Genomic DNA, 25,039 nt, shown 5'->3' on the forward strand with positions numbered 1-25,039 from the left:
GATCGTTTTCTCTTTTATAAGTGTTTTAAAACTGTTTGAGGGTTGTAATGTATTTTATATTTTGTTCTGAGGCCTATGCACTAAAAGGCAACCAGAAACGACTTGAATGAATGAAAGAATGAATAAATAAATAATCCATTCCGAGCTTTGCTACACTGCCGTGGTTTCCAGACGCTTTCCCTGGTCTCCACCCACAGACAGTTGTCCACAGAAATAAGCTACCTGCTTTTCCAAGGCATTTAGGGCCACTTTTGGTGGCCATTAAAACATGTAACAGCTGCAGGAAATAGCCTGCCCAGGCTGGCTTCCAGTTTGTGGTGAAGAGATTGTGTGCATCCTGTTGGCCATGGGTTCAGCCCAGATTTGCATATGCACCAGGATGCACAAGTCCATCTTGCTGAGGTCTGACAAGGCTTAAAAAGTCAGCAAGTGCAGCCTTTCCTCCAAGTGCCACTATCATTTGATTTTCCATATTTCCAGCATTAAAACACACCCAAACAGATCTGAAACAGTGACAGGAGGTATTATAGATGCTAAAGCTTTTGTATAAATATATCTGGCGGGGGGGGGGGGGGATGCCTGTTTGTAATACAAGCCACATATCTTACATGGCTTCATAATGCAACTCAGCATACAAAACATGGGACAATTTATTCCTGGCCCCCAAAAAACACCCCACTGCAGTTGAGGGCAGAGAAACGAACATGAAAATGTGAATTATTGGCAGGGATGTCATGTGAAGGTTAACCCAAAACATGTCAGCAACAACATTCCAGTTTTACAAGCTTGTTCTCAGTGATGCTAGCTCAATAAAGGAAGTTTGTTTTTACTTTGGGTTATCAGGATAAGTCTCTGGAAATGATCCAGAAAGTATGATTACAGCTCTAAAAATTGAAGGCCATCTCTCTAACTGGAAAGCTCATGTTCAGATTTATAGCTATGATTAAGAAAAAAATATAACTAAAAGAAAACACTACAAAAGAAGCAAATTAATATAGATTTAGATTATATGGATCTCAAATTTACAAATCTCTCTACAGCCATGAAGTTTGGAATGTATCTTCCTGTTAAGAGAAGGCTGAAATTCTGAACAGCAAAGGAGCAATCTTTGTGGTACCTTGGCGACTTAGATCCAGACTTAGTCATGCTTAGAGTAGGCCCACTGAAATCAATGGGTCAAATCATGACTAGCTTCAGTTCTATTGATTTCAATGGGTCTCAAAGTATGACAAAATCTGGATCCAACATCATCATCATCGTGTAAACATTTGCAGGTTGCAGTCTACTTCATGAGAAGCAGGAAGTCCTATTATGGTCAAATATTTGAAAGCAGCTATCACAATATTTACAATCAATGTCCTTTATGACTAGATTGGCACCACAATGCAACTTCCTTATTGAAAGCAGTGGTCCTCTCTAATACATACTGTATTCCTTACTGTGATAGAGAGTGAAATCCAGGTATACAGCTGGCAAACCATAGAAATAAATATGACTTGGTAAACCACACAAATACATATGACTCGGGACTTACATGGCTCACAATACCTGACCCGATCTGAACCTGCCCAGACACTATAGTCAGCATCTGAGGCCTTCCTCCTAGTGCCACCTCTGAGGGAGGCTTGGAAGGTGCCAACAAGGGAGAGGGCCTTTTCAGTGGTGGCCCTCTGATTATTAAATGATCTCTCCACTGAGGCCACCTGGTGCCAACACTGTCATCTTTTAAGCACCAAGTTAAGACTGTCCTCTACTCCCAGGCTTTTAATGGCATATGATGGGGCATTTATGTCAGCTGTCTTAACAGGTCTAGTATTTTATTTAAATTGTTTTAAATACTGAAATTGTTTTTAGCTGTTTAAATTGTTAGAAATTTTGTATATTGAAATTTTATGCTGTGTTTTATTATCTTGTGAATTATTGTAAATCGCCCTGAAAGCTTCGGCTATTGCTTGGTATAGAAATGAAAATAACAATAATAACAACAACAACAACATGACTACAGCTGCTCTGGAAGCTCTCACATACTGTGGGGTGTGTTGGGGCTACAGATACAAGGAGAAAGAGAAAGAAAATCCTCCTTCCTCTATGCTCTCTTGGCGCTGCTGCCAGTCCACCATTTTTTTTAAGAGTTAACGTGGAGAGGATTTATGGAAGATGGGGGTTGGACTGATATTACTCCAAGCCAGAGAAGGTTTACAGTGCTTGGAGACAGTCCTAGAAGCCCACCTCTCTTTTGGCTTTTAAGGACCCAGACATTTCGTATCCGAGCCAGGCTCAGATTAACTCCCACAACATCCCTGAAAAAAATATTTTTTGAGATCAAGCTTTTAAAATATGGCACAGTGGGTCATATATTTATTGTTACCGTGGGCTTGATACTGGGGGCCAGGGAGTGTCATGTCATCACATGCACTGGGATACAGCCCCTGCCTGCAGAAGATGCCATCCTGCCTCTAGGAGGACCAGCCAATATGCACACCTGGGTGATTTTATATACTCTTATTTTTGTTATCTTTAACTACCTCAGCTCTGCAATATACTCAGTTCTCAGATCCTGCATATTACAGTCTATAAACAAATAAGGACATTTCCTTTTCATCTTATAAAGGGAGACTGTTCTGTTCAGTAACCAACAGGCCCTTGCTTCTGGAAAGTTCTGGGTCCTGAGTTGTCATTAAACAAAGCTGCATGTGCAAAAACACATGAGCTGGGAGTTGAAAAAGCAGAACACCATATATATCTGTTCCAGGCTATGAATAAAAGAGGGAAGAGAGGAATGAGATCTGTTTGTTTCAAAAAATTTAAGGACAGCCTAGGGAATTAATTGGACTCCTGCAAATGTGAAAGGTTTATGTAACCATAAAATGTTCAGTTGGACAAAACGTAATATATGTACTGTTATGCATTTGCAATTTACTTCTAGTTAACATTCCTAATAAAATTGTCCATTAAATAATAAGCAGCATAAATATGTAACATTTTCTAAAATTAGTAAGGATGTCAATTCTAACATCAAGTTCTCTTAAGTGATGCAAATTCTCTATCTGGTTTTAAATTAACTTGTCTTAGTGGTGCGATTAACCAAAATGAATGCATCATTATTTACTCTATGACCTAAATGTTAGGATATATATGAAGTACCAATGTGAAATCTGATTTAAGTCAAAAAAAATTGAGGTAATTTAAATCACCAATTTAAACTGCCTTGAATTAAATAAATCTGCCCTCATTGTGGCCAGCCCATTCCATGCCCCCCATATCAACATCTACAAGCATGTTCCCACCCAGGACTACTGCTTTTCCTGGGAGTAGCCTGCACATCACAGACCTGCAGCTGCAGGGGAATCTCAGAAGAAGCTGCATCAATTGAATTCCTGACACGTTTCGACACTTTGTCTTTATCAAGGGAAAAACTCCTGGAGATTCTTTTGGAGGATTCCCTCTCTTTGGAACTTTTCTTTGGAAGAAGCCAGGGAGAGGGAATACTCCAAAAGAAGACTTTTCTTTGGAAGAAGCCAGGGAGAGGGAATCCTCCAAAAGAAGACTTTTCTTTGGAAAAAGCAAGAGAGAGGGAGTCCTCCAAAAGAAGACTTTTCTTTGGAAGAAGCAAGGGAGAGGGAATCCTCCAAAAGAAGACTTTTCTTTGGAAGAAGCAAGGGAGAGGGAATACTCCAAAAGAATCTCCAAGAGTTATTCCCTTGATAAAGACCAAGTGTTGAAACACGTAGGGAATTCAATTGGTGCAGCTGTTTCTTTTTTGACTTTGGTTTCCAGCTTTTCAGCTGTTTTTTCTGGTCTCTGTTGGCACTGTTGAGTCTCAGAAGGGCGTATCATGTATGTGGCACATGTTTATTGGTGATATTGTTTTCCTGAAGTTACTTATGCCAAAGGGGGGATCCAGATGACCTCCCCATTCACATTAAAAGAATGCATATGGGGAATCATGAGGCCATGCAAGCTACTCCGCCCCCTCCTGACATGTGCTCAGGTTCGGCCAAGTGTGTGAAGGGGTTCTGCACACATACATGAGTGCACACCTAAAGCTCCTTCACACAAGGAGGAAACCAGGGTTGTATGGCACCAGGGTGTTCAACCCAATGTTCTCCTATATAGGATGTTATAAAATGGAAGATGAAATTGAAATCACCAGCAAAATTTCACAGGCTATTTCCATTTTCAGCATCGCAAGTGTCCTGGCTACTCGCTCACAGTGTATCAGTCTCAATTTTGTAAAACACCAGTCATTCCACTTTGGCATCATGCCAATTAAAAACAAAACAAAAACATTTGCTCCTTGGAAATATGCTAAAGGTATACTGTGATGTGGTACAAATACTCTTCACCATAGTACAATACTCTACACCAAAAATTATGTATCTTGCACCAAAAACTATGCATCTTTTTCTCTTCACTTTGCAACTTTTTCTCTTTCACTTTGTAGAAAGAGATAATAAACAAAAGCCACACTTCTGACATATCCTTATATTAATCACATCCTGGATTATTTTCCTGGCTTGTTAATGCATATTAAGCCAGAGTTCCCTGGCTCAGACATAACGGAGAACTGTGGCTTGATACAAGCCAGGATCTTCAGGCCAAAACCAGCAAGTGATAGGAAAGGGGGGATGGACAACCTTTAGGGCCCAACACTTGTTTCCAGCTTCATATACTACGGCTTTGTCCAAATCAGCTGTCCAAACCAGATCAATATGATTTGGCCCTTTCGCATGCTATTATAAGCCCTATTGGAGCACTCAAAGGACATGGTGGGAGAATTAAGCATTTAGGGCAAGGGTGTTTAACCTCTTTCAGCCTAAAGGCTGAATTGCATTTCAGAGAAGCTCTTGGAAGCCACATTCCAGTGGCTGGTGGGGGAAAGAGGGTTGGTCAAAGGCAAAAGGGGTGTGGTCAAAATGCCAACATATTTTAAAGCTCCTATTGCCAGTAAGTAAGCCTTAGGAGAGGCACTGCAACCTTTTAGTATGGGAACAAACTGAACAAAAGCCAGGGAACCACCAAAATATTGCTGGTTGGGGGGAAAGGGGTGTGGTCTTCTGGGGAACCCGAGAGGGCCAGGCTGGAACCCACATGGGCCAGATTTGACACCCCTGGTATATGGGTGTGGGCACCGGCCCTGCTCCCAATGTTCCTTTGCACGATGAGTTGGAAGGTCTGAAAGGGCATTCTAAGTGCATTCAGGTTAGAATTTCCCCCCTCCATGTTTTCTTTGAAGACATGAATCGGTCTTATCAGTTCTGGGGGAAAGTACTCATACAACTGTAGCATCACAATTCATACAACCCAATCATGGGATCCATGGCTGGAATTCAGTAAAGACTGCCTCAGAACTGCAACTGCCACATGCATGAGAAGAATCTCATTTTTTAAATACTCTATTGCAGTTTTAAATTGCTGTAAGTTGTTCTGAGTGGTGCATGGGCACTAGAAATGTGAGGCAGACATCTCTCTGTTAAATAAATAAGTAAATCACCACAGTGTTTAATTTAATCCCATTGTCATGACTGCGTTATTTTCAAGAACATTCCCACAAAAACTTTTTGACTTGACAGTGAGATTTTTTGCCAAGTTGCTTTTTCTTAGCTAACCACCTGATCAAAACAAATATTGACTTGGCACTATTAGAAAATGGAAAGTGATTGTGAGCAGGTTGTTTTAAAAGTTCATTAGAACTATTTGCAAAAAATACAAACAAATTGATGGCTGTTTATATTAGGGAAGAGAGCTGTAGTTTCTACAGCTAGCTAGAATAAGGGCTGTGAATATCTCATGTTACTTAGCAAGGATTTTGTCCTTGGATGCTCAGATGTCAGCTGTGGCCAGGCATGCCTTTGCCCAGCTTAGCTGGTGCTTGAACTATGCCCATTTGTAGAGGCTCGAGACTTGGCGAGGGTGACTCATGCCTTGGTTACATCACACCTGGATTGCTGCAATGGACTGCCTTTGAAGAATGCAAAGAAACTACAACTGGTCCAAAATGCTGCAGCCAGGACGTTGACAGGGCCACATATAAGGACCATGTGACGCCCTTGTTGAAAGCAGGTGCTCTGGCTTCCATTTTGTTTCCATTTTGAGGTCCAACTCAAAGCTCTGGTTTAAAGCTTTAAAGCCCTTTATGGTATGAGACCAGGATATTTGACTGACCTATCAAGAACAGTCAAGGTACTATAACTGTGGTAGTACTTCGGTGCGTGCATAGCCTTCAACCAATCATTTTTCAAAAGCTCTGTGTGGATGTAGCTTACAAAGACAAAAGGAACAAAGACTCTTGTGACACTTTACAGACTAAAAAAAATATGTTCTGGCATAAGCTTTCGTGGACACTGTCCATCAGATGTATGAAGTGTTAACCTCAAACTGGTAGATTTATATACACAGGCTTGGGGTGGGGATGTGAACCTTGTTGTCAGAGGGAACTGAAATGCAAAAAGTACAGACAGTGATGATTACCTTAACAGTTGCCATTCACAAAACTTTGCTGGGTGATAACACAGACACAGACATCATTGCAATGGTGAGGTAATTAACATATATAGTGTGATTAAAAAAAAACACTTTGTCTTTATCAAACCATAGAAAACAAAGTAGAATCTCCAGATGAATTGTACTTCAGCAAGTACAATTTTACTTCATTAAAGACTTTGACAGGATTGTTGTGATGATAAAAATTGTAAAGTATTTTGTGCATTCAAAAGACTGTCTGAACTGCCTAAAAGATTAGTAATAAAAATGCCCATTGCCAAATGCATAAAGACATAAAATAATAAATGGTTAAGAAGGCATGCTATAGCCTTTCTACAACAAAGCATTTATGAAGCCCCAGACCACCATCAGTTCTCAGCTTAGAGTGAACAGAAGGAGCCTGATAGATCCCCAACAGAGAGGGTATCCCAGTGTTGCAGTGCTACCACTAAAAAGGCCCTATCACTCTTGCTCACTTGCCACCCAGAATGATGGCACAGACAGCAAGACCTCCAAAGTTGGTCTTAAGGTCCAGGCAGAGCCAAGTAGGGGATAACAGTCCTAGCAACCAGTTCTGAGACCAGTTATTTATTTGGTTATTTGGTTATTTATTTATTTACAATATTTGTATACCACTCCATATCTAAAACAGATTTCGGAGCGATGAACACAAAAGATAAAACAGTAAAAGAATAAAAAGATTAAAACACCACCTTAAAATCATGCTTTTTAAAAAACAGAATGCCAATAGAAACCATGACTGGTCAATTAAGGAATTTAGGGCTTTAAAGGCCAAAACCAGCATGTTAAACTGAGTCCAAAAACAAATAGGCAATGAAGTTCATAAAGAATTGGAGTTATACAGTCCAACTGATAAGCAACCAAGAAGAGAAAGGCATTTTAAGAAGAGGCATTTTAAGAAGGTTTGAGGCTCTTAGGTCCGTGGCCAACCTGGCAATGGCTGAAGTTGTCTGTCTATAAAACATGCAAACATTAGCTCTATTCAGGCATTCTGAACCCAAACAAAGTAAATGCATGAGGAGAGGGAACGCTTCAGCCCTGCCCCCTCTGTCATCATGTCTGTCACCCTCAACTTGTAGAGGGTGTTTGTCTGAAGCAAGGCTCTTCTATCCATGGAGGCTCTCCGTGTGAGCTAGAACGCTAATTTTCCAGAGTTCTGGCTCCTGTGGAGACCCTCCACTGATACAGGAGGCTCTCCTCTTCGGACAGATGCCCTCCACAAATGTGACAACACAGGGGGGCGGGGCTGGAGCGCTCCCTCTTCTCATGTGTTTGCTCTACTCAGGTTCAAAAGGCCTGAATAGGGCTATTGTCTGCAACTGCAAACGGCAGCATGGGTGATCAGATATCATAGTGGATCCACTTGCTATACTGTGGAGATAGGCAGAAGAGTTCCAATCCTGATGGCCAAACAGAATGGGTTCTCCATTAAAAGAAGAAGAAAGCTTCAGCAGAACGGCTCATGGCAATCCTTGCAACACTATACCCCTGAGAAAATGTTGATGCTGCAAAGGTTGGACATGGAAAGTAACAAGAACACAGGCTGTAATGGGAGCAACTGTACGTGAGAGAGAGTAATAATGTAAGGGCCGCTTGCTCCCTGTAAGGCCCCAGGCCTGAACCAACCTATTAGTAGTTGTAGAGTGTCTTAGTTCCATAATGCTCTCTGACTTTGGTCAGAGGGCTGCTGTTTCCCTTGACAGGCCTCTTGATTTATCCAGATGAGTCAAAAGGTGGGAGGCACGGCTCCTAGTGCATTCCTTACTAATTAGGAGAGTCTTTATCTCTGATGTGCCTGGGGAGCACAGTCTATTTATCTTAGGTAGCTGTGCTTGAGAACCAGGCACTGCTGCTGGCCTATGCTGGGAATGAATGCTAGGGATGCTTGCTGCTGTTATGCTGCCTTATTGCCAACATGTGAAGTATAAAACCCATTGTATCCAATGGCTCGGGGTTCAGAGAAGCTGTCTGATCCAACCACTGGGTACGCCTGTGTGCTGTAAGTTACTCAACAAAGTACTCCTTTATCAGTAAACCTGGATCTGATTTATCACTATCTTGGCACCTCTAACCTAAGAGTTCAACGCCCACTGCAGGGCCAATACACTCCCATACAAGCCTGCCTGTTTGCTGAGATAATCTGAAGGTCCCTTCTCCAGGTGCCAGAAAACAAAGAAGAGAGCTGAACAGGTTGGTGTGGTTCCCAACATGTTATCAAGGAGATGTATTTATACTCCTTCATAAAACCAGCTTGGAATGACGTTTCATGCTGTGGCACACCAAAGCCGTTTTTGGTGTCTTCCTGTGCACAGAGATAATCATGCCTGGGAACAGTCCTTCTCAGTAGTGGAAAGTTGTCTTTGGGGCGACCTCCCCATAGCTGTTTGCGGTGCACCTACTCTTACGGGTTCTAGGTGCCAGTTTGACTGGGCCCCTGCCTTTTAGAGTAATTGTGCTGCTTTATTTCTCCCAATGGCATTTCACCCTTGCTTTCTCTTGTTTTACAGATTTTACATTTGTAACTGGATCGTTTATTTTGTTTTTGTTAATTTGGATGCTGCCTTGAAAACTGTTTAACAGAAAGCTAGGCCAGTAATGCTTAAGCCAGCCTTCCCCAACCTGCTGCCTTCCAGATGTGTTGGACTGCAATTCCATCTTTCCAGGCCAGCCTGGCATCTGGAGGGCAGCAGGTTGGGGAAGGCTGTTTTAAAGTATCTGGCCACAAATGACAGGAAGACTCATCTAAGGTGGAAAGGCGTCTTAACACAGAAAGCCAGGAGAAAGTAAGTGCAACCAATTCAGCAATACAGATAACAATACAGATAACAGAAGGCTTTTGATTAATTGCAGAGACAGACTGGGTTCCAAAAACAGGGGTGGCTGGGGATAAACTGCTCCTCCTTCCATGGTAAGGCAGGAAGGCACCCTCTCCCTACCACGTTTCATTTCCTATATCTGATGAGGGGGAAATGGAACCAACAACATTTTCTATTTCACTCTCTGCAACTGAATAATAGCAGTTTGATAATAGCCTAGTGTGTAAAAGAAACAACCACCATTTTGATAATTGCAGGGTGGAGGCTTGAAAATAATTTATAACTGTCTAAGATTCTAATCTTGTAAGTAGTTAAGATGCCAAGCAGAAGACCACACAGCATAGCTGAGTAGATTTCAACATGCAGACTTAATACACTATAATTTAATTGTAGGCACTTCCCCCAACACACACTAAAAAAAAAAATCATAATTACTTTAGAAAGCTGTTTAAACACCCAATAAAAGAATGCATCAGTTTGCCTAAGGAATTAAAGGGCATTTGCAACCATCCATTGTAGAGTTTCTCCTGAAGTAGAAGATTAATGCCATGCTTTGCAATAATTGTCATGTGAGGAAACATTAACAAGTCACTTAAATCCATATTTAGTCCTCTGGATGAGTACTGCAATCTTGCATTACAGGCACCCAACTCAGGAAATAGCAAACGATAGATATAGACAGAGACAGAGATAGAGATAGAGATAGAGATGGAGTTAGAGATAGATAGAGATACAGATACAGATACACACACAAACACACACATGGACAAACACACAGAAGATGTCATAACAGAAAACAATTTCTCTGTGTAACTATTTAATGCTGTAAATAGTTATGAGTTCAAAAATTATATTGGTTTAAAATGAGCTCCATTTAATATCTCAGCAAACATTCAAGCTTGCCTGTTGGAACATTTTATGTTTAGAAGACGACATGCTGTTTAATATGAAGCATTGTCTCATAGTCATAAAACCATCTCCAAAGGGATAGGTATGGTTTACCACTTGCGTGGGCTCGTGCTCTTTGATGATCTCCTTTGCACGCTTGTTCTCAACAGGCTGGATCCAGACATATTCATACTTAAAACAGACGCACTGAAATCAGTATGACTTACGTCATGACTAACCTATTTCCCATTGATTTTAATGGGTCTACTCTAAGCGTGACTAAGTCTGAATCCATACCAATGTTAATTTGATACCTAAGGCATACTCATTCCTTACTTGGCCTCTGGCATTCTACAAGGGGGGCGGGGAGACTGGGAGTGAGTCTCCTCCAGGGCTGGGCCTCCCACGGAGCAGGGAGGCAGAGTGGGAGGAGTGGCAAATTGGTAGCAGGTACCCCAGAGAGCCCCTCCCATCCTCTCCTGCTGTGGCAAATGCCACAGTGAGAGAGCAGCCAGTGGGGCTCTCCAGAGCAGCCAACCACCCTCTGTTTTGCTCTGAGTGAAACAGAAGACGGGCGGCTGCTCTCAGCCACCCACTGTCTGGCTCACAATGAGAGTCCTCTCACTGTAGGCCAGAGGGTAGGCTCTCTGTAGAGCCATGTCAGCCAGAGAAAGTGGCCAGCATGGCCCAAATGCCTGGCTCTGAGGGGGTCCTTCCACAGAGCCAGGCACTGTGGGAGGGGGTGTCCCAGGAGATCGCCTATACTGTGGTACCCTGCAGCCCAGGGCCCCCCAAATGTCCACACAGAGTGTGGCACGTGATGAGGGCAACAGACGCAAACTCAATTTTATTCCTGTAGTCACGATGGTGCTATGATTCAAGTGACCTTAAAATGCAAAACTGTGCATGCTCAGAGTATTATTATTTAAATCAAGGCTGGCAAATAGTTTTGTTGTTGTTGTTGTTCTAACATATACGGAACGGAGAAGCAGTTGTAAAGCATGGAATGGTGGTTGTGGTTGTGGGGGGAAGAAATGTTAATTGTCTGCTTCACAACTGAATGATCTAAAGGGTCATTCAAATGAACCGAATGATCCAATGATCCAAAGGCTGTCCAAAGGGCCCCCATAAGACTGTTAAGTCCAGGGTCCAGAATTACTTAACCACTGCACACAACTCTCCAACACACCAGGTTGCTACCAGCTGGCTCTCCCAGCCCCACTGGCTTCCTGCTGGCTTCCCTGACCCTGGCTTCCTCCTGTCCTTCCGAGCTTTACCAGGAATGAATCCCTTTTTCTTTGTGTTTTCAGAAACTACAGCTATTGGATCAAGACCACGGTGCTCTGGGAGAGGAGGGTTAAACCTTCTCCCCACGCATATTTTTCCTGAAATTCCACCCCCCCCCCCCAGGGGGGCGGATTTATAGGGAGGGAATAGGACAGCTACCCTCCTGGAGTGCCGTGGTCCTGATCCAAATCAGAGCCACATACATTTACACAAGAGTAAAAAGTACGACAAGCCTCAGCGTCAAACAATTAGTGTACCATGTGGTTAGGTTATAATGAAAACATTACAGCATCTCATATACACTGTTCATTTCTAAAAGATGCATTTCTGTTTGACATGTGCCTTTTTAACTCCATGCCAATGTGCATGGACGATTTGTCACCTTATGTGCAAGTTAAGAAGTATGGGAGTTCTGACTGTGCTTGACCTTTATGAGTTGATAGAGTCTATAAGGAAGTTTCCTCTGACTCTGAACGGATGCCAGCATGTGCTAAAAAAAAACCCCAGAGCTGTTTGTTTAAAGGCTAAGGATCTGTTTCCAAAGACTAAATAGAGAGCAAAATATCCCATACTTTTAAACAAGTGACTGCCTAGTGCAGATTAAAATCCAGATTACATACACTGGGCAGAACGAGTACCACAGGTTTTATTCTGCCCCTCTTTTTGGAGATCAACCTCTTTAAAAAGGATTCAGTGCACTAACGTTGCATCACATTCATAGCTTCAAGGACTTTGCAGCTGTTAATTGGAGTGTGCCAACCTTGATGGAGTTCTGCCAAATTAAGCTCGTAAAAAGCTTTTCCTATGAGGAAAGACTACAATGGCTGGAACGGTTTAGCTCAGAAAAAGGCAAGTACAGGGAGACATGATAGAGGCAGGGAAGGCTGGTGGCTCCAATGTCAATGGGGCAGTGAGTCGGCTCTGGGTTTCAGTCAGAACTCTAAAGGCGCTATCCAAGGTGAAAAGCATTGGAGCCACCAGCCTCCCCTAGTGAGAGGTGTACAAAATACTTCATGATGTGGAGAAAGTGGATAGGGAGATGTTTTTCTCCTTCTCCCATAATACTAGAATCCAGGGTCATCCATGAAGCGGATTCATAGAATCATAGAATAGTAGCATTGGAAGGGGCCTACAAGGCCATCGAGTCCAACCCCCTGCTCAATGCAGGAATCCAAATCAGAGCATCCCTGACAGATGGCTGTCCAGCCTCGTCTTGAACGCCTCCAGTGTGGGAGAGCCCACCACCTCCCTGGGTAGTTGGTTCCATTGTCGTATTGCTCTAACACTCAGGACATTTTTCCTGATGCTCAGCCGGAATCTGGCTTCCTGTCACTTGAGCCCATTATTCCGTGTCCTGCACTCTGGGATGATCAAGAAGAGATCCTGGCCTTCCTCTCTGTGACAACCTTTCAAGTCCTTGAAGAGCGCTATCATATCTCCCCTCAGTCTTCTCTTCTCAAGGCTAAACATGCCCAGTTCTTTCAGTCTCTCTTCATAGGGCTTTGTTTCCAGTCCCCTGATCGTCTTTGTTGCCCTCCTCTGAACCCTCTCCAGTTTGTCTGCATCCTTCTTAAAGTGTGGCGCCCAGAACTGGACACAGTACTCCAGATGAGGCCTAACCAGTGCTAAGTAGAGGGGAACTAGTACTTCCCGGGATTTGGAAGCTATGCTTCTATTAATGCCAGTGTGGTAGGAGATTCGTGTCAGTGGGGGACTTATAATAATGGTCGATTCAATCATTAGACAGAGACAGCTAGATCTGTAACAGGCTCATAGAAAGCATGGTGAATTGCCTGCCCGGTGCAAAGATAGTGGATATTTTGGGTTGTCTATATAGCCTGGTAGATAGTTCTGGGGTGGAGTCAGCAGTCGTGGTGCATGGTATGGGAAAAGTAAATAAGAACAGGTTTTTCTTCCTCTCTCATACTACTAGAACATGGGGTAATGAATGGTGAACGGGAAGCTGAATGTTGGGAGATTCAGGACTGATAAAAGGAAGTACTTTTTCACACAGTGCATAGTTAAACTATGGAATTTGCTACCACGGCCAACAGTTTGGATCAATCAATCACTCTTTATTATGGTCGAATGACCAAAATTACCAGTTTGGATAGTTTTAAAAAGGCTTTACACAAATTCAGGGAGGCTAAGGCTATCAACCCCTTCATGGATCACTGCCTTGTTGTGGCGAAGGGGCTTGCGTAACTCAGTGAAGCCATAAGCTATGCCGTGCAGGGCCACCCAAGACGGACAGGTCATGGCAGAGAGTTCTGACAAAATGTGGTCCACTGCAGAAGGAAATGGCAACCCACTCCAGTATTCTTGCCAAGAAAACCCCATGGAACATATCACAAGGCTAAAAGATATGACGCCGGAAGATGAGCCCCTCAGGTCGGAAGGTGTCCAATATGCTACTGGGGAAGAGCAGAGGGTATTTCCAAGTAGCGCCAGAAAGAGTGAAGCGGCTGGGCCAAACCCGAAAGGACACTCAGCTGTGGATGTGTCTGGCGGTGAAAAGAAAATCCGATGCTGTAAAGAACAATATTGTTTAGGAACCTGGAATGTCAGATCAATGAATCAAGGTAAGCTGGAGGTGGTCAAACTTGAGATGGCAAGATTGAACATCGACATCTTGGGAATCAGCGAACTAAAATGGACAGGCATGGGCGAATTTAATTCAGGTGACCATCATATCTACTATTGTGGGCAAGAATCCCTTAGAAGAAATGGAGTAGCACTCATAGTCAACAAAAGGGTGGGAAAAGCAGTACTGGGGTACAATCTTAAAAATGATAGAATGATCTCAGTACGAATCCAAGGCAAACCATTCAACATCACAGTAATTCAAGTCTATGCCCCAACCACTGAGGCCGAAGAAGCTGAGGTTGATCGGTTCTATGAAGACCTACAACACCTTCTAGAACTAACACCAAAAAAAGATGTCCTCTTCATCATAGGGGATTGGAATGCTAAAGTAGGAAGTCAAGAAATCACCGGGATAACAGGCAGGCATGGCCTTGGTGTACAAAATGAAGCAGGACAAAAGCTAATAGAGTTTTGCCAAGAGAACATGCTGATCATAGCAAACACTCTTTTCCAACAGCACAAGAGGCGACTCTACACATGGACGTCACCAGATGGTCAATATCGAAATCAGATTGATTATGTCCTTTGCAGCCAAAGATGGAGAAGCTCCATACAGTCAGTAAAAACAAAACCTGGAGCTGACTGTGGCTCAGATCATGAGCTGCTTCTTGCAAAATTTCGGCTTAAATTGAAGAACGTAGGGAAAACCACTAAACCTTTCAGGTATGACCTAAATCATATCCCTGATGAATATACAGTGGAGGTGAGGAATAGATTTCAGGGATTAGACCTGATAGACAGAGTGCCTGAGGAACTATGGACGGAGGTCCGTAACATTGTTCAGGAGGCAGCAACGAAATCCGTCCCAAAGAAAAAGAAATGCAAGAAAGCCAAGTGGCTGTCTGATGAGGCTTTACAAGTAGCTGAGGAAAGAAGGGAAGCGAAAAGCAAGGGAGAAAGGGGAAGATATATCCAACTGAATGCAGAGTTCCAGAGAATAGCAAGGAGAGACAAGAAGGCCTTCTTAAATGAACAATGCAAAGAAATCGAGGAAAACAACAGAATGGGAAAGACTAGAGATCTCTTCAAGAAAATTGGAGATCTCAAGGGAACGTTTTGTGCAAAGACAGGCATGATAAAGGACAAAGAAGGCAGGGACCTAACAGAAGCAGATGAGATTAAGAAGAGGTGGCAAGAATACACAGAAGAACTATAAAGGAAAGATCTGAATGTCCCTGATAGCCATGATAGTGCGGTCACTGAACTTGAGCCGGACATCCTAGAGAGTGAAGTCAAGTGGGCCTTAGGAAGCATTAGTAACAACAAGGCTAGCGGAGATGACAGTATTCCAGCCGAGCTATTTAAAATCCTAAAAGATGATGCTGTTAAAGTGCTGCATTCAATATGCCAACAAATCTGGAACACTCAACAGTGGCCACAAGACTGGAAAAGGTCAGTTTACATTCCAATTCCAAAGAAGGGCAACGCCAAAGAGTGTTCAAACTACCGCACAATTGCGCTCATTTCACATGCCAGCAAGGTGATGCTCAAAATCCTACAAGCTAGGCTTCAGCAGTATGTGAACCGAGAACTACCGGAAGTACAAGCTGGGTTTCGAAGAGGCAGAGGAACTAGAGATCAAATCGCCAACATTCGCTGCATCATGGAGAAAGCAAGAGAATTCCAGAAAAAACGTCTATTTCTGCTTCATTGACTACACTAAAGCCTTTGATTGTGTGGATCACAACAAACTGTGGCAAATTCTTAAAGTGATGGGAGTACCACACCACCTTACCTGTCTCCTGAGAAACCTGTACGAGGGTCAAGAAGCAACAGTAAGAACCAGAGATGGAACAACCGATTGGTTCAAAATTGGGAAAGGAGTACGACAAGGCTGCATATTGTCACCCTGCTTATTTAACTTATATGCAGAGTACATCATGAGAAATGCCGGGTTGGATGAATCAGAGGTCGGAATTAAGATTGCCGGGAGAATTATCAACAACCTCCGATATGCAGACGATACCACCCTAATGGCAGAAAGCGAAGAGGATCTCAAGAGCCTCTTGTTGAGGGTGAAAGAGGAGAGTGCAAAAGCTGGTTTGAAACTCAACATTAAAAAAACTAAGATCATGTCATCTGGCCCTATCACTTCCCGGCATATAGAAGGGGAAGAAATGGAAGCAGTGACAGATTTTACTTTCTTGGGCTCCAAGATCACCGCAGACGGTGACTGTAGCCATGAAATTAAAAGACGCTTGCTCCTTGGGAGGAAAGCTATGGCAAACCTAGACAGCATAGTAAGAAGCAGAGACATCACCTTGCCGACAAAGGTCCGTCTAATCAAAGCTATGGTTTTCCCAGTAGTAATGTATGGCTGTGAGAGCTGGACTATAAGGAAGGCTGAGCGCCGCAGAATTGATGCTTTCGAACTGTGGTGCTGGAGAAGACTCTTACGAGTCCCCTGGACTGCAAGGAGGTGAAATCAGTCCATCCTAAAGGAAATCAACCCTGAGTGCTCATTGGAAGGACAGATAATGAAGCTGAAGCTCCAATATTTTGGCCACCTAATGCGAAGAGAAAACTCCCTGGAAAAGACCCTGATGCTGGGAAAGACTGAAGGCAAAAGGAGAAGGGGACGGCAGAGGATGAGATGGCTAGATAGCATCACGGATGCAATGAATATGAACTTGAGCACGCTCCGGGAGAGAGCGCAGGACAGGAAGGCCTGGCGTGCTATGGTCCATGGGGTCACGAAGAGTCGGACACGACTGAACGACTGAACAACAACAACAACAACAAGGCTATCAATGGCTACTAGTCATGATGGATATATATTACCTCCAGTATCAGAGGCAGTACAGCTATGTATATCAGTACAGCTATGTATATCAGCTGGGGAACACAAGTGGGAGGATGCTATTGCACTCATGTCCTGCCTGTGGGTTTCCCATGGGCAGCTGGTTGGCCACTGTGTGAACAGAATGCTGGACTAGATGGACCCTTGGTCAGATCCAGCAGGGCTTTTCTTACATTCTTATGGAGGATTCCTTAGGCGATTGTATAGATCCACTTTTTCCTTTGGCAGAAGAACTTGTAACAGCAATAGAAATGAAAACTGTGCTTAGGTTTCTCACTGCAACTCCTCCCATGGCCCTTGCTATAAAACCACAGCTTCCGAGAGGGGTTTTTTGTCAGGACCATGCCAGGGAGAGAAAGAGTTAAACTTCCCCTACCCACCTTACATGGTCTGGAGGCTACTCAGGCTTCCTCCTGGCTGCTATTTACATATCAAAAAAACATGCATATTAATTGCATTCACACAATTAACTTCACATCTAGTTTGGCCCCATAGATCAGGGAGAGCCCAGGCAAGTCAAATGTGTGCTTGTATTTGTAGGAAACACCATCACTAATTACAAGGGATTCAACACTGAAGTTCTGGATCATATATCCAGCCGGTGAGAGCACTGACACGGCATGGTGGAGAAGCAGGGCAAGTCCCTTCGTGTCACCATGCACGTGGCCTCTGGTATGAACAAAGCTTTCCACACAAACCATGTGAATGATCAGCCATTCCTGCTGGATTCAGCCTGGAAGGGCCTTGTGCCTCCACCATGATATTTTAGCTGCTCCACTCCCAGCTGAACAGAATGAACCGGGGCCAAGAGAAATTGGCTTCTAAAATTACAATGGATCTTTCTTTGTTCAGCTCAAACTACACACCGTGCTCAACTGTGGCACTCTTTCCCCTCCCCCACAGCTCAAGCATCAGGAAATCATATGGGACTAATATGCCTGAAGGCGTAACGTCTGTCATACTTTGTTGCTCAAACAATTATTAGCCACAACTGGCATGAAAAACCAGAGGTGCAAATATCCACAACAAAGCACACTCCATCAAGCAGATAATGTGAGGAAACTCCCATCCAAACCAAGATTAATATTCCAAACAGCAGTGAAGCAAATTCACTCCATTGGTTTATTCAAGAGTCCTATTGTGCATATTTCATTATTTACTTGTTTTTCCATTACAAACAGAGGGAAAGCGGAATTATATTAAAAATGTAATTAACTGGCAATTCATCATAACTTCGGTCAGTAGTTCTTAACCTGATGTGCTTTCAGACCAGTTTATGCTGATTTCTCAACAGTCAAAAACACACTGATGTTTAAAATGCAACATACCTTTTTCTATCAGCTTCCAATGATACAGCAGGGTGGAAAACAAGCAATATTCATTTTTCTAAAATGAATTAGTAGAATAGTCCAAAAAGTTGTCTGTCTAGGGAGAGACACAGGAGATAGAGCCCAACAGTTTGGGGCTGGTCTGAGCATGAACACTAGTGCAGAAGCTACTTTGGCTGTAACCCTATGCATGTTTAAACAGGAAAAAAAGTGCTACAACTCCCAGCATCCCAAAGCCAGCTGGGAGTTGTAGGACTTTTTTCTGTGCAAACGTGCAGAGGATCGTGCCCTTAGTCACTTAAGGTATAGAGCGGGGGTGGGAAACCTTAGGCCCAGGGGCCAAATCCAGCCCTCCTGAGCTTCCCAGATGGGCACGCCACCTTTCCCCGGCCCCACCCCCTTTCCCCAAACCAGATTTTCTGCAGTTTTGTCCCCATTCCAAAAGGTTGACATGCCTCACCTAAGGCTTAGTTATTGGCAGTGAGCGCATTAAACTGCAGTATGCTGGCATTTCGGGCCCCAATTCCTCTGCCTACAGCTTTGTCCACCACCAGAATGGCCCTAAGAGCTTTTCTGAAATTGAATCTGGCTCTCGGGCTGAAAAAGGCTCCTGTCAAGGGCTCCTTGGAGGCCTCTCTCAGTCTAATCCAGTAGCCAAGTCCAGACACAGACAAATGGATTATTTTCAAAGCTTTATTCCTCTTTTACAACTTAACAACTCTACTGTTAGCAACTAGATATGAGCAGCAGAGTACCTATGCCCTACGTTGGAACAGTTGGTCCCCATCTGAAAGGGAATTACTGGCAGACCCCTGAACTGAGTCCCTCCCCTTTTCCCTTGGATCCTCTGGGCACAGCCGTTGTTTGCACGCCAACCGGGCACTATGCCTCCTTTCCGCGCCCTCCATTTGGCGCCGCTCTCTGCGTCGGCGTTGCGCGTCCATCAAGTCTGCTTCCCACGCTCTGTCACTCCCAGGACTGCTATCTAAGCTAAGAATGCTGGTGGGAGGAATCTCCATCAGCTGTTGGCCCTGGGAAAGAGGAGTGTGCTCTTCTCCCAGGAGCAACTCCTCTTCCACAGAATCAGAACTACTCTGGGATTCTATGGGCTCAGTGTCCACCCTGACAGCTCCCCAGCCCTGGTGTAGAGCTACCAAAAGGAAAAAAAGAAAATGGCTGTAAAGAAAAACAAAACCTTTCCTTTTCTGGAACCTGGTTTGAAATCAAACACCCGACCAAGCATGTTTTCATTTTTCTGGTTGGTTTGCAACTCTTTTTGTGAACTGCCCAGAGAGCTTCAGCTGTTGGGCTGTATAGAAATGAAATAAATAAAATACATAAAAAATAAACTCTGTGTAGGAGGTGCAACAGACAGACCTACACTGACCCCACTCCCAGCCTCCTTGACCACTTACCATGCAACTGATGGTCATAGGGATCTGGCTGGCTGGCCTCACATTTTGCACGTGCAAATTTGCCCAAAATGCGTATTTTCACTCTTTGGCCTATGGGGGAAATGCCCATTTTCAGCTGGGTTTTTTTAATTTTTGCATATTTTTCTACAACAAAATTTGCATACAATACCGGAAAGAAAAAAACAACAGTCAAGTCCACGGAATCCACCTGACAGGGAGAAGCCAGTCTGCTGCAGAATCCATGGGTCGGATTCATAAAATCCCCATTCTGTTTACTTCATGAGATCTGGAGCTATAGCCTGAGGCAGGAAGACTGTTGGGCTGGCCATATAAACTGTGCAGCTAACAGCTGGTTGAAAAGCAAGTGAATATACAATACCTTTAGGAGTTCTTTTGGCTCGCTTCCTTCATCCGCAACAATCAACTGAGCTCTTCCATTTCGTTCAGTGTCCCGAATGCCCACAGCAACCTGAGTAGCTTTCAGGCGCTCAAATTTATTGCATGTAGAGCCACACCACTGGTATATCTCCTAGAACAAAACAGAGATACCTTCGGTTAATAGAATTAATATGGAACAGCTTTATGGAAAGTGTGCAGCAACCCACAGTCTAATCTCATATGAACCGGTAACCATTCTAAGAATAGTTTGCAGAAAGACCTTTGATCTTGCCACCTAAATTGAAGCTAATAAAGAAACGAACAGGTTGCCCTTCTTTCTCTTGTGATATAGAAACAGCTCTTCGGAAAACATTCAACATGAAAATCCCATTGCTCTCAAAAGGAGTGTTTCGGTTCTGCTTTAGTACTTGTGCAGTTCAGATTTATGCAATGTTTTTGCACCAGCTCATCCAGGCACTCGAAAACGGTGCGCGCGCGCGTGTATTTGTAATGTATTCATGAATCCAATGCATGTCTGGACCTCCCACATACATACTCTAAGGCAGGGGTGGGCAAAATCTGGCCCTCTAGATGTTTTGGCCTACAATCCCCACGATCCCTCACCACTGGCTATCCTGGCTAAGGCTGATAGAAGTTGTAGGCCAAAACCTCTGGAGGGCCACGAGTTGCCCACTCCTGCTCTAAAGTTCCACCATTCATTTAAATGGAAGAAACAGATCAGCATGTGCTTTTCTTTGTGCACATGGATTTGCTCCATCTATGGGAATTAATGTGTTGTCCCATGCACATAAATCACTGGATCAGGGTTTAATGCCTCTTTCAAGATAAGATTTTACTCTCAACCTGTCATTTCTCCAAGTTTGATTCAGTTTGGCTACCGGAAAAATGTTGAAAAACTTTGGAACTAATAAGGTAACTTTATTTATCAATTTATTTATTATATAGTATCATCTATACACTTTACAAAGAATATGTATGACCAGTCCTACCCCAATCTAAAATAGGCACAGGGAAACATCAGAGGAAGAGGAGAAATAGAGGCATGGGTAAGCAGAGCAAGAATATACAATGATTTCAATTACATGTTCTTTCGCTTATTAGTTACAATAAGGTGAAGGAAGTAGGCAGATGATCCAGAAGCTTTCCGGAAAAGGTGAGCTTTGAGGTAGAAATTAAAGACTTTGAGATTCTTACAAATATTTTTACAGGACAAAAGGAAATGTATCAATCTTTTTCATTCTGGACAGATTTTAGGAAATGGATAAATTAAATGATGACGAAAGCTTTCTTTAAAGTGTCCATGCTTTTTAATCTCATTATTCACACTGCCTTTGACTCATTTCAGAAGATTTGAAATTGTTCACTGTAGGCAAAACAAGTATCTCTACCCATGATTTAAGAAGAAGGCACACTTGTTATTGGTAAACAATCCCAGGATCAGTTGGTGCCAGAACTAGTTAAGCTATTATGTGTTTTACTGTCTACTAAAGCATATCCTAGCTAAACCAGTTCTGACATCAAACTAACCACTAACAGCTATTCAGGCATTTTGACTTGCTCTCTTCAGAAGGCATGCCATGTGCAAATAGTTCTTTCTGCACAAAGAAAATGTTATCTTCAGCCAGCAATGTTTCCTGCTTAAAAGCAAATCAAAAGCTGAAAACTTTCCATAAAACTCTTCTAGGGATTAAAAAAAAAAAGGAAAGTCCAACGAAGGGACATCTATGTAGAGCAGACTGTGTTCTCCACCTACTGGCTTTAAGTACAGCTACCATCCAATTAGGGAAATCTTAGTTGATCAATCAGATTAGTTTTCAATCAATTAAATATGCAGATAACTAAAACAACCACTTTGAAGAAAAGCAAACTTTCTTTGGTGCATGTATATGTTGCAGCTGATACCACTGTGTGAGATTGAAAGGGCAATAGTTCTCCTAAGATGTTGTCTGCATTTTTTATAAGTGGCGGGGAGGGAATTAACATTAAAAAAATATGTTCTAGCATATGGTATAGTTGGGTTTTAACTACTGCTTTACAGCTTGGAGAGCTTTCATTAACTGCTGTCACTGTTGCACTGTTGAGAGCAACTCATGAAATGAACATATGCAGGTAATATGAAAGCAGAGAAGGAGGGAAGTGAAAAAGATGAGTCTTTAAAAAAAGCCAGTTTCAAATTTATGCATTTTGCCTAAATTTATCTTCCAACAACAAACAGCGTGTCCTTTGGCTCAAGGAGCTCTTGGCTGATAATGAATACTAGGCACACTCCCAAAAGAGGTACAGGACTAGAGAAATTCCTAGACAACATCATATTTTAAGCACCTTTGGGATTTTTTTCTACTTCTGCAGAACCATCTAAAACAGCCTTCCCCAACCTGGTGCCTTCCAGATGTGTTGGACTACAACTTGCATCATCCCCAGCTAGTGTGGCCATTTGATATTCTGGCTAGAGATTATGGGATTTGTAGTCCGAAACATCTGGAGTGCACCAGGCTGGGGGTAGCTGATCTAAAATATCTGAGACTAATATCTCTATTAACTTTATAGCATACAGGGGTGTTTTTTTTAAGAACAAAAATAGAAATGAGTCTCAATACTGATATGTTTCTAAGCAAACATCTTTTTTAATTAGTTCAGTTAGTTTTGGGCGAATTCATTCCATCACTAGTCTGCATCTATACTGAGCCATCCATCTAGAAAGGATATACTTCCTGAGGCAGCCTATTTGTTTCTGTTGCCTGGATTTAATCATTCTATATACTAATAGTGAACTCATTCTCTGAGTGTGGATCCTTATGTAGCCCAAATAGTACCATCCATGCATAAGACCTGGAGAGACCCCAAAGTTTGCAGAAGCCCAAAAAATATATTTAAAAAACACCCTAAGGGGGGGGGGGTAGCCCAATGAGGACTGAGCATGCTCAGTGGGAACAAAACACCAATTGACTTTTTTTTGTGGTGGGGGAGGGAGGAAACATGGGAAGGGGTGGTGGAATAAAGTAACCTGTAAAAAGGCATTACTAGTTGGCTAGAACTCCAGCCAAGAGCACTTTTCAAGTTCCTACTTGATTTATTTATAACATTTCTAATCCACTCAATAACTATTGTTCTCTGGGTGGATTACAAACTGTTAAAAAAACTAAAATGCCACAGAACAGTAAAAAATATTAAATACAATATAAATATTTCAAAGAATAAAATACAATATAATGCAAAACAATAAACAGCACAGGAATCGATAAAACAGCCATAGTAACCTAGAACTAGGTCTCTAAAATGCCAGGGAGAAAAGAAAGTTCTTTGCCTGGTGGCAAAAAGATGACGATGTAGGTGCAAGGCAAACCTCTTTGAGGAGTTTCTTCCATAAGTGGGGCACCACTTCTGAGGCCCTTCTCAGTTTTAATGCATCAATCAAATTCTAGATAAATGTTATTTCTGTGGCAGCTAACAATACCACCTCTATATTACAATGTACTCTGCATTTTCATCAGGCTATTTGTTGGTGACTGCTTCATGCAAATGAAGCAGATCATTCTCATTTAGCAACACTAGCGTGTGTTTGCTATGGAAGGTTTGCCAAATTAATCATATTGTTTTGTCAAGCTTCTGCATCTCCAGTGCCTGCTTTGTGTGTAGCAAGTTCCAAACAGATGGAAGAAGTGAAAAGTCATGTTAGGATATGAAATGATAACATCTCAACATTTCTTGGTTTAACTGAAATATAGTAAGCTTGTGAAATAGAAAACAAACCTCAAAGAAAAATTTTAAAAATGTTCAAAGAGGGGCTGAAAATATGCTGCATGGATGAGGAAGGTATATCTGAGACACACAGCCTTGATCTGGTTGTGAAAGTAAATCAGGAGCCTGTGGGAAGGAGGACCAGACAGCTGCACCAGGTGGATCCTGAGCCTGCTTCTGCCCCCGCCAAACAGGTACTTAAGGCGGGGCTGCCAGAGGCAGCACCTCAGCATCGCACTTGGAGTCGCACAGAACAGCACCTGAAGACCCACCCACCTGCCTCTCCAGAGACACCAGCAGCCACAGATACCAGCAGCAAATAGCAGCAGCAGAGGGCAGCAGCTTTAAAGACGAGGGAGAAAGGGGCAAACGTGGACTTTATCTGCTCCTTCTTAGCTGCTGTTCTCTTTTATCTCTTTTCTCTTTTATATTCTTTTACACTGTTGAACATTTTATACCCTAACATTTTAGTATGTGCCTGGGAGGACTATTGGGCAACTCAAGGGGTTGGGGGGGGTGCCACTATAACTGTGGTCACGGGCAGGGGGAGGTATGGTATTGGGGGATTAACAGGCCAGCTGAGGAAAAGAGGGGCTAGACACCTTATAGCTGTCCCCTCTTCTGGTTCTTCCCCCAACCTGATGGTTCCTGGCAGCCTTACCAGTCTGCCCTCGGGTCTGGTGGTGCTGAATGCCAGGTCGGCCCAAAATAAAATCTCCCTCATCCATGATTTGATTGTGGATGAGGGGGCTGACCTGGTATGTATTACTGAGACCTGGGGGGGGAGACTGGGAGGGGTCACTGTCTCCCAGCTGTGCCCTCCTGGGTACTCGGTGCAGCACCAACACTGACTTGAGGGTCGGGGAGGGGGGATTGCCGTGGTCTATAGGAATTCAATCTCCCTCTCCAGGCTTCCTGCTCATTCAAGTGCAGATCTTGAGTGTTTGTACCTTGTGTTGGGTACCCGGGACAGATTAGGGATTCTGTTGGTGTACTGCCCACCCTGCTGCCCATCAGACTCCCTGCCTGAGCTGACGGAGGTGGTCTCGGACTTGGTGTTGAGGACCCCTAGGATGATGGTCCTGGGGGATCTCAATTTTCATGCCGAGGCCGCTGTATCTGGGGCGGCTCAGGACTTCATGGTCACCATGACAACCATGGGGCTGTCCCAACATGTCACCGGCCCAACGCATATAAAACGACACACGCTTGATCTGG

General features: G+C 43.3%; 1 protein-coding gene across 1 annotated transcript in view; it reads right to left on the reverse strand.

Annotated features, from left to right (window-relative positions):
• Positions 1 to 25,039, reverse strand: part of SCIN (scinderin) — an 89,622-nt gene that overhangs the window by 40,264 nt on the left and 24,319 nt on the right. Inside the window, exon 4 of the mRNA XM_084858669.1 lies at positions 20,064 to 20,213. Coding sequence (XP_084714795.1) covers positions 20,064 to 20,213 — 150 coding nt within the window. The remainder of the gene's footprint in view (positions 1 to 20,063; positions 20,214 to 25,039) is intronic.

The sequence above is a fragment of the Heloderma suspectum genome, chromosome 5 (assembly GCF_057233095.1).
Source record: "Heloderma suspectum isolate Gila_16-S chromosome 5, 16-S_ref, whole genome shotgun sequence".
Classification (NCBI taxonomy): domain Eukaryota; kingdom Metazoa; phylum Chordata; class Lepidosauria; order Squamata; family Helodermatidae; genus Heloderma; species Heloderma suspectum.